The sequence below is a fragment of the Schistocerca gregaria genome, chromosome 8 (genome assembly GCF_023897955.1).
Source record: "Schistocerca gregaria isolate iqSchGreg1 chromosome 8, iqSchGreg1.2, whole genome shotgun sequence".
NCBI lineage: Eukaryota > Metazoa > Arthropoda > Insecta > Orthoptera > Acrididae > Schistocerca > Schistocerca gregaria.
Window position 1 is genome coordinate 196,183,543 of NC_064927.1, and position 18,831 is coordinate 196,202,373.

The 18,831-nt window shown below is 38.5% G+C and overlaps 1 protein-coding gene across 6 annotated transcripts in view; it reads right to left on the reverse strand.

Annotated features, from left to right (window-relative positions):
- LOC126284672 (mucin-19) overlaps positions 1-18,831 on the reverse strand; it is a 518,756-nt gene that overhangs the window by 52,465 nt on the left and 447,460 nt on the right. For all 6 annotated transcript variants that reach the window (XM_049983785.1, XM_049983781.1, XM_049983782.1 and 3 more), the window contains 2 exons: positions 7,390-7,509; positions 1,612-2,388 (listed from right to left, as the gene is read on the reverse strand). In XM_049983785.1, coding sequence (XP_049839742.1) covers positions 1,612-2,388; positions 7,390-7,509 — 897 coding nt within the window. The remainder of the gene's footprint in view (positions 1-1,611; positions 2,389-7,389; positions 7,510-18,831) is intronic.

Consider the following 18,831-nt stretch of genomic DNA (forward strand, 5'->3'; position numbering starts at 1 on the left):
GTTTTCATCTACGGAGTCTGGGGACTGAGAGCAACAAAATTTAAACAGTGGTTTGTAACTCACTGCTTTCTAAACGTAGAAGAAACCTCCACTATAATGATCAATCATTTAGCACGTAACTATGTTTAATTAAATGAAGCTCCTACATACAGCACCAAGAAGAATGACAGTGGACTTATAGACAATCACACAGTGAATTGTCCACTTCAAATAATCAGGACATGTTTCATCTGTTAACTGGAATGAAATTTATGCAATGACAAAAACAACCCTATCATTCGTGAGCTACAAAGGGAAAAAAAAATTTCAGTACGACTTCAACTTATGCTGGTAGTACACTAGATGGCAAAAAAAGTTTTCTTTTTTTCCTAGACAGCAACAGTATCTCAAAGTTTTTAAGGCTGTAGTGAACGTTTAAGGGCGATAAATCAACACATACATGACTACTTGACATGCTACTGTTTATTGTATGATCAGGTAGCACTGCTACAGACCTTAAACTCTATTCACCACACTACAAAAATGTGACATGGTGCATATCTGATAGTTTGTTCTACTTGTATCCACATAGATTTATGTGAATTACAGGAATCAGTCTTCACTGCTAAATCATGCAGGAGTAGTTTGTTGGACCTCGAGCTCTCTTTTTCACAACGAAAGTGGCAAATCATACCAATCTCCCCCCCCCCCCCCCATACCACGATATTGTAGGTAACCATAACATTCCTATCCAACAGGGTATCTCATCCAATACACACTTCTTGACATTATTTCTTTTTTGCCATCAGAGGCTAATTTGATTACAAATCAACACTTCAACTTAGATGCACTGTCTTAGTTAACAACAGGCATCTAATATGTCATACTGTTAATTATATTTCTTAAGACAAATTGTATAGCCTTTCTAAAAACACAATGGCTACAGAGAAGATGAAAGCTTTGGTTAAACAATAATCTCATTTATGCATACAGAGCAGTGCCATCTTATGTGCTGAAAAGAAGAGCGTGCGTATCTTTGCAGTGAACAAGAGGAACACACACACACACACACACACACACACACACACACACACACACACAGAGAGAGAGAGAGAGAGACTGACTCTTGCTTGCTTTTGTATGTTTGCTCCCAGTGCAGTGAACAGACTCAGAAAGAATGACAGTAACCTTCCTTACTTTCTGAAACATCTGCAAAAGGTAGGAGAGGTGAGCAGCACACAACATCAGAATGAAGTATAAGGAGAACCTTTTCATATGCACACATTACATGGGTTATGATTCTTGAGAGTACCTACTGACCACTGCATTTACCCCCCCCCCCCTCCCTCTCTCTCTCTCTCTCTCTCTCTCTCTCTCTCTCTCTCTCTCTCTCTGTGTGTGTGTGTGTGTGTGTGTGTGTGTGTGTGTGTGTGTGTGTGTGTGTGTGTGTGTGTCTGCATTTAGCATAATCAATGTTTCATTTCTAATTAATTGGGTAACAACAAAATATACATTATTTGTGCATTACAATTGCTATCTAAGTAGTAGTCTGACAAAGCCATTTGTGTGTATTCTAAATGGAAATAACCAGAAAAAGTGCTACGTAAAAACTAAGAAAGCATCAATGCAGACCTGTAACAGTCCCAGTGGAAGCGTGACGGTGGTGTCAACTTCAGAGTCACGATTCGATATACTTTTCCCCCCAACTTCCAATGTGGCGTGGCTGGTAAAATTTGGCACACGAGGCGCCGTCTCTGATCTTTGCACAACCTCCAGCTCTGTGCCAATTTCACAGTCCGAACCACCAGCCACCCCAATATCTCGACGGTCTGAGATTGTTGAAGTAGGAATAGGGCGTCCACCATCCGAAGCACCACACACACTATCACTGACAGCAGTACTGTCAGTATCACTCGAGGAGTGGCAGACAGGCAGGCTAGCGATGGCACCCGGCCCGCCCCCGCACCTGGCAGGGGCGGTGGCCGCTGCCGCCAAGTCTTCAACTGGTGCAGATGCAGGATCTCTCCGCCGCCTTCGGCTGTCCTCAAGGAGACAGTCACCACCAACGTTCACATTGCTGGGGAGCGAACCCCCCTCACGCTGACGTGCACTCACACTGGTAGCCCTCTGCTCCTTCTGGCGGGCGCCCCGCCTCCGCCCTGCAGGTCCGTGCCCACCGAAGCCCGTCGTGTCGAACTCTGAACTGGCAGCGTGGACTAGGTTCTGAAGGGAGCCGCCTCTTGTCTGACGCTCAGAAACAGCAGTGACATCTCGACGTGAGGGAATACCTCTCCGGCGATTTCCACTGTAGCAACGTGAACTGGCAACACTGGCAGTTCCGGAAGTAACACTGGTACAGCCACTGCGGCGAGAGTCACTCTCGTCTGCCTCTACTTCCTGTAGAAGCTCCTGTAGTCAACATTAGAATTGTGTGTAAGTAAATAACATTCAGAAGCAGTACGAAAGTTTTATACACACACACACTGAAAAATCAAGCTTGCACTGTGTGGACAAATAGCTAAACACACCTTCCTTACCAAACCATTTAAAATAACCTCTCTACAACAAATTAAGACCACCCTGTTGTTATTCACCTTTATTAAACTTTAACTCATAAATTTCACATTTCAAAGAAAGGATGATTGAAAAGGGGAGCAAGCCATCATCCAATCATCTCACCTCTCTAAGCAGAATGAGAATGGAAACACTTTTAAGACATTAGATTAATGTAACAGTTAAGTGAACAACTTGACAAAACTATTGACAGGAGATGAGGTCAAAGAAAGGTTTTTCAACAGGTTAGACCACATGAAATGCATCCACAACAAACATGCAACAAATAATCACCTCTTGCATTCACAAGGTCATATTTTCTATTAGCCACCTGTTAGCTTTAAACCTCACAGTGAACTACAAGGAAGTTTCTTAAACATTCTTGAATAAATGTGAGTCGGCTGCAATTTATTCGTCTCATCACCATTAATTCTATGAAGAAATACTATCACTGCTCGAGCATGGCACCTAATTCCAAAGACTGAGATGTATAAATATAACACTGCTCTATAGCCCAAGGTTAATTCAGTACATTTAATTATTCAGATGTTTTGAGTTGTTCTTAGTAACTAGTAGCTCCAAAAGCTATTAAAATTTTCGCCAATCTTTCTGGTCTTGTTCATGCCATCCAAATCCGTGGTGTGGCTTTTCCCTGCAGGGAACAGTTATTGTTTGAAGAGTCTGATGTTTAAAGACATGAGTAATCTTTTTCCCATTCCCCTCCCTTGTATTTAATGAGAGACAGGCATTAAATGAGCAATTTAGGGACTGAATTTCGAAAGCACATTCTACAAAACAATTTTTTTGTTGTATGTTGATGGAAGAATGAAGTTGATTGTCTTTGTAATCCTATAGAAAAATGTCCCAGAGAGAGAGTGAGAATGTGCAAGCTATCAGTTACATGGGCACCCATGGTCTCTGAAGAGAAATCAGTGTTAAACTAAACTGTTGTGTTTGCCTAGTTTTGTGTCTCTCTACTGCTTAACACTGAGTGTGCATCAAGTGTCAGTAGGTCACCAATTCCACTCTTCATGTCCACAATTTTGCAATATTACAACATAAGACTCTGGCAAAGACATTTTGTTATAACAAGATCACAGTCTAAGGTCACTGTACAGTAGGAGAGTGTGGCATATAAGAAACTGTAATTAAGGGAACTTAACTGACCTCTCCAAATTCAGTGAAGAGCACTGAAGCAACCACAAATACATGTTTAATTAAATTTTTCGCACTAAGAACTAAAGGCACAATAGAACACTTCAGTAATTACAAAATTAGATAATCCCATCAATAGTATTTACATCTAATGATGATATGTACGTCAACAAAATTAGATAGCTGAAATATTGGAAACTGTGGTAACATGCATCTATTATTTCACTTTTCATGGGCAAGTAACATTTTCATTCATGGGATGCACCTTCATGTAAAGTAAGAATATCTAAGACTACAAAATTTATTCACAAACAGCAGTTAATAGAAACAAAAATGTATAGAAGACATTAAATTATAGATAACGTGAGTAGACACACACACACTGAAATACATGCACTATAGCATTTGAGTAACTTAACCAAATCTCATTCCATTCTCTCCCCCCTCCCCCACTTACAAAACCATGGAATGATTAGAAGTGGAAAACTAATCTGTGTATTTTAATTCTTTGTATTTAATATTCTACTCAATTTCACCTTTTACAATAAATAGAGGACACTAAACAGAGTACTCTGAGATAAGGGAAAAACGACAGGAGCGGGGCATTTCCAGCAGCATGGTGCTTATAATTAACTAAGCACATGTATGTAAACTTGACGTGTTCCTTAACAATTGCTTGTCCAGCATTATCTTGAAAAATTAGCAATTTTCTTCTCACTTACACTTTTGGTTAAAAATCACTGGGAGGAGTAACTATAATGAAGAACTTAGATCTAACCATCCAGAGCAAGCTAAATTGAATGGACTACATCAAACCTGATGCCAGGCTGAGATTCACTGGCAGAATCTTAAGGAAACATGACCAGTCCACAAATGAAGTGGTTGACAAAACTTGTTCAAAGACTGTACATTCCATGAAAGGAGGATTAAGATCAACATCAAAAGCAAAATGAAGGTAATGGAATGCTGTATGACAAAATCAGGCAACACTGGATAATTAAATTAGCAAACGACACCCTGAAAGCACAACCTACTCGTGTACCAAGTAACTGACAATGGCCAAAGTAATGATGATATAAAATGTACACTGGCAAGGCGAGAAAAGTGTTTTTGAAGAAGAGAAATTTGTTACCAAATACATATTAGTGTGATAGCAAGCCTTTTCTTGGGGTATGTATCTCGGATGTAGCTTTGTCGGGAAGAGAAACTTGGGTGATAAGTTGTTCAGACAAGGAGAGAATTGAAGCTTTTGAAATGTGGTGCCACAGATTAATGCTGAAGATCAGATGGGTATATTGCGTAACTAATGAGACAGTATGCAATAGAATTGTGAAGAAAAGAAATGTGTGGCACAATTTGACTAAAGTAAGGGATTTGTTGATGAGCATTTTCTGAGAAAGCAATGAATCACCAATTTAGTACCAGAGTAAAGTGTGATGGGTAAAAATGACTGAGGAAGACCAAGGGATGAACACTGCAACCCAACTCAAAAGGATGTCAGTTCTATAAGTCTTTCAGAGAAAGATTCTGGTATAGGATAGAGTAGTATGGAGAACTGTATAAAACCAGTCGTACCCTCCAGTACCATCCTCTAGGTAGCTTTCGAAGAATACATGCAGACGTGGAGTTTACTATGCTTTGCATTTTGTGAGCAATTCTCTCAGATCGAGCATTATTCACTACAAAAATTTGAAGATATATAATGATGCAACAATATTAAGTAACCGGAAGTCCAATAAATTTACAGAAAAATGTTTCGCTTAAACCGTGACCCTAATATAAAGAACCTCATGAGAAAGGGAGTTGTTCAAACCATAGAAGGCTCATAAGATTCTGGCAACCTATTGTACAATTAGCTGAATTTCAGGAGATGGTGTTTGATCACGTAGAAAAATATTAATCAATGAACAACCATCATCCTTCATGCAAAATTAACATTTCCAGTAGCAATTAGACAACCTATCTGTAACAATGGGTGCGAGCAATGTATTGAAATTATTTTTAACCAAGAGTTCTGTGAACAGTTTAAACAGCACAGTATCACAGTGCCAAATTCCCTACAATTTGTATCAACCATCAACAAAGCCTCTCGGCTGTTACGTTTTTTTCAACTGGAGCAGAACACATACCCAATCTGATGAAAATCAGTGTGCCATTTTCATCACAGATCATCAGAAATGGTCACCCTCATGGACTGGAATCATACTGATGGCTTATTAGTTGCCTTTCCATTTAAATTGCACACATTACTTTGAGATATGCTACAACAGTGGTGGTTTTGCAAAATGACTGCATGATGCCAAACAAATGTTAATATCTGAACAACACACCTCACAGTGTTTAATTGTCGAAAGAGATACTGTCCTACACTTACAACATCAGAGGATAATAGAATCTCTGCAGAAACTCTCAAAAAGTCATGTAGGTCAATAAAGTTTGTTTCGAACCACTACTTCCTAATCTCCAGGTATTGTATTGTGATTCCCTATGATTTCTAGTTTTGACATTAGAGGTTTGGGACACTATTTATGACCAAATCAAATTTCTTGCAAAATTTTATGGGCTCTGAATTACACCAATTAACGAGTCATCCTAGACAAAGGTTACTTGGTTTCACCTACAGTGATGAATCACTTTGCTGCAGAGAATTAACAAGTGCTAACAATTTCTGTTAAACTGGGCAACCAAAAATATAATTTAATGTTGTCACCAAACTTAACATTGAATAAATATCTATATCCAATTACAGTTAAATTTCCAATGCTAGGAGCTAGGAGACATGGAACTATTCCAAGAAGCCCTTATAGTAATGCTGTTTTAACAATGTAAATGTTTTTACATTTATTATGAAAAAAAGTGCTTTTGAACACACAAGAGGTGAAAATTCATTAAAATATGTTTGGACAGAAAATTTGTACAGAGTATGCCACAATTCCTTTTCTGCACAGCGAGATAAATTTAGATCTAGTTGAAAGTGGAAGTCATGAAATGGACAAGCAGCAATCATCAAAACCTTGAAATACAAAAGCAAGATGCCTATCTTCAGACAATTGGTAATGGCAATATCCAAGATGAATGGAAATGCAATTATGTGGAGGGATGAGAGATGGGGTGGATAATTTCCAGCACACTTAATAATGCTAGATACATGAAGCAACACACTGCCACTTAAAATGAGTGGAAGTTCACCAAAGGTCTTGTTAATATGACCCCTTTAATGACTCCCCCAACTACCACTGACATTAACCAAAAGCAACAACTTGCAAGAGATACAATTCAGAAGAAACAACGTACCTTAAAAAAGAGAGAGAGGGAGTGAGAGAGAGAGAGAGAGAGAGAGAGAGAGAGAGAGAGAGAGAGAGAATGGATGAAGTTTTAATATGCCCCTGTTATCACAAATTGATGCACATAAACGAACTACAACATTAAGGATAGCTTTGGGATGTGCAAGCTGGATTTTCTTACACAAATTTGTAAAGTTTATACCTGGAAACAGAACTAAGACGTCACATGGAATCAACATACAATTAACACACTGCAGGCTGAAACTATTCCATCTGTTACTTCCCGTAACAGATAAATACCATGTCACTATTACCCTATTGTGGTCCTATGTTAGCATTTCATTAAATCAAATAAATTGTACGATTTTCACTTATCCCTGACAAAGAGTAATCAGTAAAATACAGCACCCACACTCACCCTGAACAAATCACTTTTTCCTTCACGATCTTTTGGACACTTGTATGTAATTGCTTCATCCAACAGAGCTTTCAGCTGACCATCATCCAAGTTAGACACATTAGGGTTCTTCTCTTCAACCTGAAACAAGTTTGTCATTTAACTGTGCTAGAGAGAGAGAGAGAGAGAGAGAGAGAGAGAGAGAGAGAGAGAGAGAGAGAGAGAGGAGACCCAAGACTGTACAATACTTCTCAGAACTAGTTGGGCAAGCTAGTTCAAAGATCAGCTAAAGACAAGAAGTTAATCTTTTTAATCAATGTAAATCCCACTTTGTTACACAAGCTCCACAATAGCTGACTTCTCCCACATACTGCAGAGGTCGATAATTTGGTAGTAGTCTAGTACTTCGCAAATCATAGCAGTAATACTATACAAAATATGAACATCACTTCTCTTTAAAATACATTGTTTCTTTTATACAGCTGCCTCCCCTAAGAGTGGTGAAGATAAGTGAATTTACAGTTTCCACTCTTAAGCCATGCAGGTCATTCCTAGGATGCCTTTTGTTTGTGATCTTACAGCCTAATCCCAGCTGTCACCATATAAATAATTTTCTCTTAACATACTCTATGACTGCTCCACCAATACCATAATTTTTGTCAAATGTGCATGCTGATTGACAATCTACATTCAGATTTAATTTACTGCCTTGTTGAAATCTAGGAATTGCTAAATTAAGTATAGCTGGCTCCTATAACATATTTGGCTTTTTCAGCCTAGTTTCAGCACTGGAATAGTGTATTTCTGTACACAATCTTTATTAAGGACTGTCAAGCTAATTACAATCTTGTTTTGAAGCATGGTGTACTTAACTTTTTGTATGCATTTTTCAATTAGTTGTTTGGATATTTCATTCCTGAAATACTGTATCGCAAAGCATAAAATGAAAGAGTGCCTAAGGAACAAATCTACTAGACCCTTGCTGAAGCAAGCATGAGGTTTTGAGAACTATCATCCTCTTTCTGATCTAATCTCAGCAATGGACACACAGGCAATCAATTTCCTTAAATCAAGTGTCATACTTTTTTACTCCTCCAGTGACTTTCTGGGTTCTGAGTCAATGAAAACAAGTGACTTTTCAGCTTAATCGCTTAATCACCAAATCTGCTATTGCTATTACCCAATTTACACCATAATAACTATTAAGAAACACACAATACTGCAATCGGTTGTATGCAGAAGTACTTTGACAATACACGCAATAAACTGACATAACAGCGGAGATTGAAAAACAAGACAAGGCAATTCACGTGTAAGAAAGAAAATGTCAGGTTACCCCCAGTAAACTGCATGCACAAACACAGAACACACATTTTCAGCTTTCTACTTTAAAAAGATTTTGTCTTCTACTTCACAACCAAAGTGAAGTGTTTCTTAATTCGATGTGTTGTTTCACTAATTAGTGGGACTAAATAGATGGTATAACTAATTCATTTATACTATTAAATTTACAAAAAATAAATAAATGAAATAAAATATTTCTTCCCACTAAAGTCACAAGTTTGTTCCACTTATGCGCATATATCTTTAGAATATTTTTAACCTTAAAAACTTACTGCGCGTTACACATGATCCAATAAATTAATGTAATGGAGCAACTCCTTTTAAGAAGCAGCTCAGTTATAAAACTGCTACTCATTCCATTGTGAAATTATGATTAGTAGCTAACATCAATTTTCGACCAAACCATGGTACATTATTTTGTGCGATTACAAAAATCCAATAGTAACTTAATAGTTTTCACCCCCGAACACGTTTACATAGTCCCTAATCTATAATACAAACTCCACGTGCAAACATCCGATGAGAGCCGCGCAATGATACCTTCATGCTTCTTACCCTAGAGCAAACTAATTTAGATTTACAAATTAGAAATGCATTAAATGTGCGTTTTTTTAAAATACTCTTCTGCAAATACCAGAAACAAAAATTTATCGAAAATATGGAATTAGAATAGCTGACCACACATGCTATTCAACTACCTTACAAAGCACGACTTCACAAATGAAACATGGGCATTCATGGTCATTTCTAGCTATTTGGGCAGTTTCTCACTTCTGAACAATCTCCCCCTCCCATTTTCCCCAAAACTCGGCCCAAAACTTAAGTTTCCGTTAGACAAAAAAATTCTCCGTCTACCCTCTGAATATGATTTTAAGTCCTGAAAGCAGCTCTCTGAACTTAACACGGATTAGAAATGGTTTCATTACATATTAAAAAACGATTGAACTTAACTATTTCTATTACCTCTATTGCCGGTGACGTAATTTAGGCCGTTCGCTGTCCAACTGGTATGTCATCAGTTGCTGAGGGTGGAGTTTCTGACGTCACAACTTTTTTTATAAAACCCTGGTTTACATTTACTTCACTTCGTGGCCACACAACTGCAATAACCAGTACGATACACTGATATAATAACTGGAATACGAAACCTCACGTAGATTCCACAAGTAGGACTGAAACGAGATACAGCAAAACACTGCGTCACTGCGGTTTTAGCTCTTCAAATACACTGCGTATAATGCTTATAAAATCACCAATTGCATCGGAACACTGTTGTCTGTTACCAAAATCTTGCTAATATGTGTTTAGATAGCAGTGTCGAGCTTATATGGCACCGCAATTATTGCACAATTGCGACCACGCTCGTCTTAGGTCCAGTCACAAGGTGGCCGCCATATCTAAGCGATAGTTCCTGTATCGACCGGCAACAGCGCCACGCGTTGTGCGAAGAGATCGCAAGTCAGCTATGGGGAATGGAACTATCGATTTCAGTTTACCAAAGGATAGTACTGTACTTTGGTTTCTAAATATCGGTACAAATAACTAAATATTTTCAAGCCAGTTGCATAATTCCGAACTTGCAGGAATATATCTAAAGAGAGACTCAACCTCTGTTAACAGAAAAATACAAGCTCAAATTCTCAGCAGAAGTAAGCCAATGTCTTAGCTAATCTTTCAAATGGGAAAGTGCTGGACGAACACTTGCTTGTCAGCATGATACATGGCGCAGAGAGAGAGAGAGAGAGAGAGAGAGAGAGAGAGAGAGAGAGAGAGAGAGAAAACTTACATACTGACGGACATTCTAATGATTTCATTTCGAAAGCACATCTGTCTACATTTGAAAATTTAAAAGTGTCTTGCCTGTAGCCTCATATTTTACTTTCTTGTATGGACTCATTCTTTTAGAGGGAATTAAGATCCTCCAAGAAAAATGTTTCATGTGCGATGGGTCAATATTTTCTCACCAGCAATTAAAGAATTTTTTCCTTATTAACGCCGCATAGTACGAACGAAACTTAATACACCGACGATTGGTCTGTTCACCATTCTCAATATACCTCATAACGTGGCGCGTGTAATATTTATCATGAAAAGGCACTGGGGCAAGAAGTGTTTCAAATAATAACTGGAATGTCCTTTCATCTTACGTCTTCTGAATCACCTGTTCCATTATTAAGCCTCGAACGGCAACGCAGGTGCAAATATGCTACCAGCTTTTTTAAATGCTCATTGCTGTCGCAGTAATGGAGATGTTTTAACAATGATTTCTGAGAAGTTCATAACTTTCTAGTTCATAGCAGTCTCTGCCTATATGAAGTGTATCACTGGTCCATATTTGCAGAGTGCCGCCTGTCGTTTAAGTAGATTTTATATTATGTCTAGTTTTCCTTGAACATTGTTTTGTGGCTCTTTGAATAATTATTTATTGTATAAAATTTAATTATATATTAGGTTGCACCAAATATTAACTATTTCTTAAGATGAGTTAAATTCTCGGTGAATTTCTTGCACAATTTGAAAATTAATATCACTCTACAATACATATCCTCTTCAGGGCTCAGACATGGTTCAGGGTCTAACAAATGAGGAAATAGATAAACTTCTTTCCACAACTAATGAAGATCTTTCTGATATTTGTCTGTAGTCCTCATAACGCTGCCAACTTTTACCTGTAGCCAAATCGAAGGGATCTAAAATGTATAATAATAATAATAATAATAATAATAATAATAATTCACAACAAAATACACACATTATAGCTGTTACGAAAGGAAGCTTGCATTTATTTAACACGATAATCACTGTTAACACTGCGAATCAAGGCATTTCTGCGAGCCTCTACTTTCTTTGCTAGTTTATTTTGAAGTTACACTTCTCTTTTGACTTCACATCTTTAACAAGTTCTTTCCTGTTGTCGGATTTTTAAAATTTTACCACCTTTCATACGGTAGTTAAAATTCGCTAGTAGTTGGCTTTAACCATTTCCACTTTCAGTCTGGTTCTTTCAATGCCCCAGGAACACATCACACAAAATCCACTCTAGAAACACATTGGACGGTAGCACCGCTACCACAACTTTCAGCAAATTATACACTTTGCACCTCTTAAAAAATATCACCAATTTGTTTGAAATGTTTTGAGTCTAATAAGTCATTAATGAATGGCAAGAAGTCATTTGCTAAATATGTTCGTCACCGTTAGACACTCCAGAACCCTAGTATCGACTCGCTAAGCATCTGGCTAATTTTGCTTGTTCATATTGCGGACATGTTTGCAGTTCTTGTAATCTACATCCATACTCCCTAAGCCACCTGACGGCGGAGGGTACTTTGAATACCTCTATCGGTTCTCCCTTCTATTCCAGTCTCGTATTGTTCGTGGAAAGAAGGATTGTCTGTATGCCTCTGTGTGGGCTCTAATCTCTCTGATTTTATCCTCATGGTCTCTTCGCGAGATATACGTAGGAGGGAGCAATATACTGCTCCACTCCTCGGTGAAGGTATGTTGTCACAACAAAAGCCCGTACCGAGCTACTGAGCGTCTCTCCTGCAGAGTCTTCCACAGGAGTTTATCATCTCCGTAACGCTTTCGTGATTACTAAATGATCCTGTAACGAAGCGCACTGCTCTCCGTTGGATCTTCTCTATCTCTTCTATCAACCCTATCTGGTACAGATCCCACACTGCTGAGCAGTATTCAAGCAGTGGGCGAACAAGCGTATTCTAACCTACTGCCTGTGTTTTCGGATTACATTTTCTTAGGATTCTTCCAATGAATCTCAGTCTGGCATCTGCTTTACCGACGATCAGCTTTATATAATCATTGCATTTTAAATCACTCCTAATGCGTACTGCCAGATAATTTATGTAATTAACTGCTTCCAGTTGCTGACCTGCTATATTGTAGCTAAACGATAAGGGATTTTTCTTTGTATGTATTCGCAGCACATTACACTTGTCTACATTCCAAGTAAACCTGCAGAATATGGCATGAAAATTTAGGCTCAACGTGATGCTAAAACTTTTCTTGCCACTTAGTTTGCTGTGGGCCTTAATGCCTATCAATCAGCCCACTGATGACGTAAACAGATTGGCAGACGCAATTTCAGGGTCAAACAGAAATCTCACTACCAATAATTGGTACACTGATTCAAGCAGAAATCTGACAACTGATAATTGGTACACTGATTGACTAGCATTATCTCTTCTACAGAAGGGCGTCACTACTATTGGTACACTGCGTAAGAATAAAAGGTAAGTGCTTAAACAGTTTATACAATTAAAGTATCATGCAGTTGCTTCTAAAATTATTGGCTTTCAAAAAGCCATTACTCTTGTCTTGCATGTTCCTAAAATGAACAAGTCTATGTCGGTAGGTTTCAACGATGCATAACGAAGGGACTGTGGGTGTAAAGGCAGGGAAGCCTACGTTAATTTTAGATTATATGACGCGAGGGAGAAAGAAAACTGACGTTCTACGGATCGGAGCGTGGAATGTCAGATCCCTTAATCGGGCAGGTAGCTTAGAAAATTTAAAAAGGGAAATGGATAGGTTAAAGTTAGATATAGTGGGAATTAGTGAAGTTCGGTGGCAGGAGGAAGAAGACTTCTGGTCAGGTGAATACAGGGTCATAAATACAAAATCAAATAGGGGTAATGCAGGAGTAGGTTTAATAATGAATAAAAAAATAGGAGTGCGGGTAAGCTACTACAAACAGCATAGTGAACGCATTATAGTGGCCAAGATAGACACAAAGCCCAGGCCTACTACAGTTGTACAAGTTTATATGCCAACTAACTCTGCAGATGAAGAAATTGATGAAATGTATGATGAGATAAAAGAAATTATTCAGGTAGTGAAGGGAGGCGAAAATTTAATAGTCATGGGTGACTGGAATTCGTCAGTAGGAAAAGGGAGAGAAGGAAACATAGTAGGTGATTATGGATTGGGGCTAAGAAATGAAAGAGGGAGCCGTCTGGTAGAATTTTGCACAGAGCATAACTTAATCAAAGCTAACACTTGGTTCAAGAATCATAAAATAAGGTTTTATACATGGAAGATGCCTGGTGATACTAAAAGGTATCAGATAGATTATATAATAGTAAGGCAGATATTTAGGAATCAGGTTTTAAATTGTAGGACATTTCCAGGGGCAGATGTGGACTATGATCACAATCTACTGGTTATGACCTGTAGGTGAAAGAACCAGAGGTTGTACAGAGTTTCAAGGAGAGCATAAGGGAACAATTGACAGGAATGGGGGAAAGGAACACAGTAGAAGAAGAATGGGTAGCTCTGAGGGATGAAGTCGTGAAGGCAGCAGAGGATAAAGTAGGTAAAAAGACGAGGGCTGCTAGAAATCCTTGGGTAACAGAAGAAATATTGAATTTAATTGATGAAAGGAGAAAATATAAAAATGCAGTAAATGAAGCAGGCAAAAAGGAATACAGACGTCTCAAAAATGAGATCGACAGGAAGTGCAAAATGGCTAAACAGGGATGGCTAGAGGACAAATGTAAGGATGTAGAAGCTTGTCTCACGAGGGGTAAGATAGATACTGCCTACAGGAAATTTAAAGAGACCTTTGGAGAGAAGAGAACCATGTGTATGAATATCAAGAGCTCAGATGGCAACCCAGTTCTAAGCAAAGAAGGGAAGGCAGTAAGGTGGAAAGAGTATATAGGTTTATACAAGGGCGATGTACTTGAGGACAGTATTATGGAAATGGAAGAGGATGTAGATGAAGACGAAATGGGAGGTACGATACTGCGTGAAGAGTTTGACAGAGCACTGAAAGACCTGAGTCGAAACAACGCCCCCGGAGTAGACAACATTCCATTAGAACTACTGACGGCCTTGGGAGAGCCAGTCATGACAAAACTCTACCAGCTGGTGAGCAAGATGTATGAGACAGGCGAAATACCCTCAGACTTCAAGAAGAATATCATAATTCAAATCCCAAAGAAAGCAGGTGCTGACAGATGTGAAAATTACCGAACTATCAGTTTAATTTGTCACAGATGCAAAATACTAATGCGAATTCTTTACAGACGAATGGAAGAACTGGTGGATGCGGACCTCGGGGAGGATCAGTTTGGATTCCGTAGAAATGTTGGAACACGTGAGGCGATACTGACCTTACGACTTATCTTAGAAGAAAGATTAAGAAAAGGCAAACCTACGTTTCTCGCATTTGTAGACTTAGAGAAAGCTTTTGACAATGTTGACTGGAATAGTCTCTTTCAAATTCTGAAGGTGGCAGGGTTAAAATACAGGGAGCGAAAGGCTATTTACAATTTGTACAGAAACCAGATGGCAGTCATAAGAGTCGAGGGGCATGAAAGGGAAGCAGTGGTTGGGAAAGGAGTGAGACAGGGTTGTAGCCTCTCCCCGATGTTATTCAATCTGTATATTGAGCAAGTAGTAAAGGAAACAAAAGAAAAATTTGGAGTAGGTATTAAAATTCATGGGGAAGAAGTAAAAACTTTGAGGTTCGCCGATGACATTGTAATTCTGTCTGACACGGCAAAGGACTTGGAAGAGCAGTTGAACGGAATGGGCAGTGTCTTGAAAGGAGGATATAAGATGAACATCAACAAAAGCAAAACTTGGATAATGGAATGTAGTCAAATTAAATCGGGTGATGCTGAGGGAATTAGATTAGGAAATGAGACACTTAAAGTAGTACAGGAGTTTTGCTATTTAGGAAGTAAAATAACTGATGATGGTCGAAGTAAAGAGGATATAAAATGTAGACTGGCAATGGCAAGGAAAGCGTTTCTGAAGAAGAGAAATTTGTTAACATCGAGTATAGATTTAAGTGTCAGGAAGTCATTTCTGAAAGTATTTTTATGGAGTGTAGCCATGTATGGACGTGAATCATGGTCGATAAATAGTTTGGACAAGAAGAGAATAGAAGCTTTCGAAATGTGGTGCTACAGAAGAATGCTGAAGATAAGGTGGATAGATCACGTAACTAATGAGAAGGTATTGAATAGGATTGGGAAGAAGAGAAGTTTGTGGAACAACTTGACTAGAAGAAGGGATCGGTTGGTAGGATATGTTTTGAGGCATCAAGGGATCACAAATTTAGCATTGGAGGGCAGCGTGGATGGTAAAAATCGTAGAGGGAGACCAAGAGATGAATACACTAAGCAGATTCAGAAGGATGTAGGTTGCAGTATGTACTGGGAGATGAAGAAGCTTTCACAGGATAGAGTAACATGGAAAGCTGCATCAAACCAGTCTCAGGACTGAAGACAACAATAACAACAACATGACGAGGGGGGGAGTACACCTAATTGACCAGTTATGTGGCACACACTGTGTTTCCCGAGAGGCAAGGAGATCGCCATTGGCTCTTTTTAAGCATTACTGAACATAGCAGCAATACATGCCTCAATAAGTCACAAGGCCAATCAGCAAAATGAACCAGCCAGTAGCAGAACATTTTTGAAGAATTTGGCTCGTCAAATGATGAAACTACATCTAGTTACTGTATCAACTAATGTGTCACCGCCACTAAATGTCAATGCACTTTTCAGAAGATTAAAGCTGCAAAACGAAAGACAAGGAACTTCGATCGCAAGGAACAGACAATGACGTGCAATTTGTGAAGAGTTACGCAAAAATTTACACTTTCAAAATGTAGCCCCTGTCATTGTTTCTTGTGTGCATACCACTCGAACACCACAACTGTATGTCAAAATTGTGAAGAGGGAATCGAATATCACAATTCTGAATTAAATCACTCTATGTGACAAAATGTGTACCAAGCAAATTACATTGCTCTGTTATGTTCACGGATTAGATAGTTTTCTCGCTTACAGACATAATGGAAATTATAATAATACTGTCTGCCTTGTTAGTAAATACTATGTATGGCCTTTAGCTACATTTTCGGCTTTATTGTGGTTTCAAATTTACTTAAATATGTGTAAAGATTATTGTGCAATCCCGAAATAATGTTACATTTATTTCTGGGCCTAAAATCATTTATGTACTCATTCAAACACTGTTAAATGTTATATGTCTACCTTTATATACAAACTATGTTTACGATTACTTTCGCTTTGTAGCTATACCGTAGGTTTTTAACTCTAGAACCGCAGTGGTAGCAAATTTGTACCGCGGTGCTGCGCGGAAAGTTGAAATGAGTCGAATGCGAGCAAGATGGAAATATCAAACTGGCTAATTTGAGTGGTAATATAAAGGTTTATCGTTTTTTCAGTGTCTTTTCTGTCATGTTCACTATTTACCACAGAAACTGACAGGAATTAAATGTAACAATAATCGAGAAACCTTAAAACACTAGTAGTTTGGTGCTTAATTTCGACGGGTTTCTGACAACGGAGTACAAATCTTGAAACTGGTTCAAAAATGACGGTGGCAACTTGTAGTATCACCACCACTACCTCCTATTCAATTTGAGCAAATATTATTTCTGAAAATCTTTTTACGTTCCTGCACAAATCATCCTAACGAGGAAAAATGTCCGCTTATGACTTTCCGAATGTGGGCTTATCTGATGTACGCAGATACAGAACTTCATCCTTTCCGTGAAACTGCCCTTGTACATACGGCGAATAGCCGTTAGCTACTGGGATCGCTATACAGTGAGTAACGCTAGTACTCTATGAGATTTTCACTTTATAGCATCATAGCTGTATTCCCGATGAAACAAATAGGAAAGTAATCAAGTATTATATTAAGTTATACGTCCAGTGAATAACAGTATGAACTGTTTTCATCCAGCAGTCGTTAAATAAAAGGCATTAAATAAAACATTGTTCGATTTTCATGTTACTTTAATATTCCGACGTTTGGTAGTGATTTGATCGTTGACGCCAAGTTTATACTCTTCAATTTGGAGTCAGGGTTTGCTCACAAGCGCGATCGGCTGCCCAGACGACACAATTCCACGTAAAACTAATATCGTGATTTTTCATAACGCGTAACATCAATCATACAGTTAAACTGCTGCTACGAGGGCCCTTTAGAATCTATATTCTAAATGAGCAACCAAAGACGTTAACTAGATGAATCTAATACGAAATATAAAACAGGATCCTCCACTCGGCGCACTCACATTACAAAGCGAGCTTCTAAACGACACGGGAAAGAACGTACATCCTCAGACGATCTGAACAGCATTGAGAGATGATGGTTACACTGGAAGAGTGGCTACGAAAGAACCGTACGTGAATGAACAAAATCGAAATAAGGATCTCGACTTTGCTAAAGAGTATATGAAGAACGAAGAAACATGGTAGAACGACATCATTCTTTTCGAAAACTAAATTAAATATTTTTGGGTCGAATGGACGGTTGAGGGTGTGGCGGAAGGCGAAAGAAGCACTAGGTGACCAATGTTAATGCCGACTGTAAAGCATGCAGGTGGCAGTGGTCTTGTCTGTGGCCGTATCCATGTAGAGCGAACGAATTAGTGTTCACCGATAGTATTAGGGTCAAAAATGTCTATTTGGATATACGAAAAACAGTTCACGCCAAAGTGTTAAAAGTTTTAGCAGGACAATGACCCGAAAGAAAGCCTACACTGTGCGCAAATATTTGTTGTATAACTGCTCGAAAGTTTTACAACCACAACATTATTCACCAGAACTCAACGCTATTGTCAGGGTGTGGGGAGAACTAGAGTTATTATATATTAGAAAAAGAAAAAAACATCAATATCTTCCAAAGAAACTTAAAGAAGCATGGGACGGTCTATGTAATGACTATTTTAAAAAGATCACTAGCAGTATGCTGCAGAATTTGGTGGTGGTGGTGATTTGAGGTGAGGGACGCTTGACATCTTTGTCATCAGCACCCTGACCTGCAGCTTTTGGAAGATGTGGTCCAACAGCTGGCTGCCCGACAAGATATTGAAACATTTTTTTTTTTTTGCACAAAACTTTCCTTGAAATAATTTATTCTGAAACGTATTCAAATATTAAAAGTGAGAACTGGACGGATTTTATTTAACTGTATTATTAAGGATCTTTCGTGAGTTATGTTGACAAAGTTAATGCTGATATTTACAAGGGACATAACTTAATGTAATACTTGTTCATGAGTTTTGTTTCTTTTGGAGAGGATACCACAAAATAAAAATCTCAG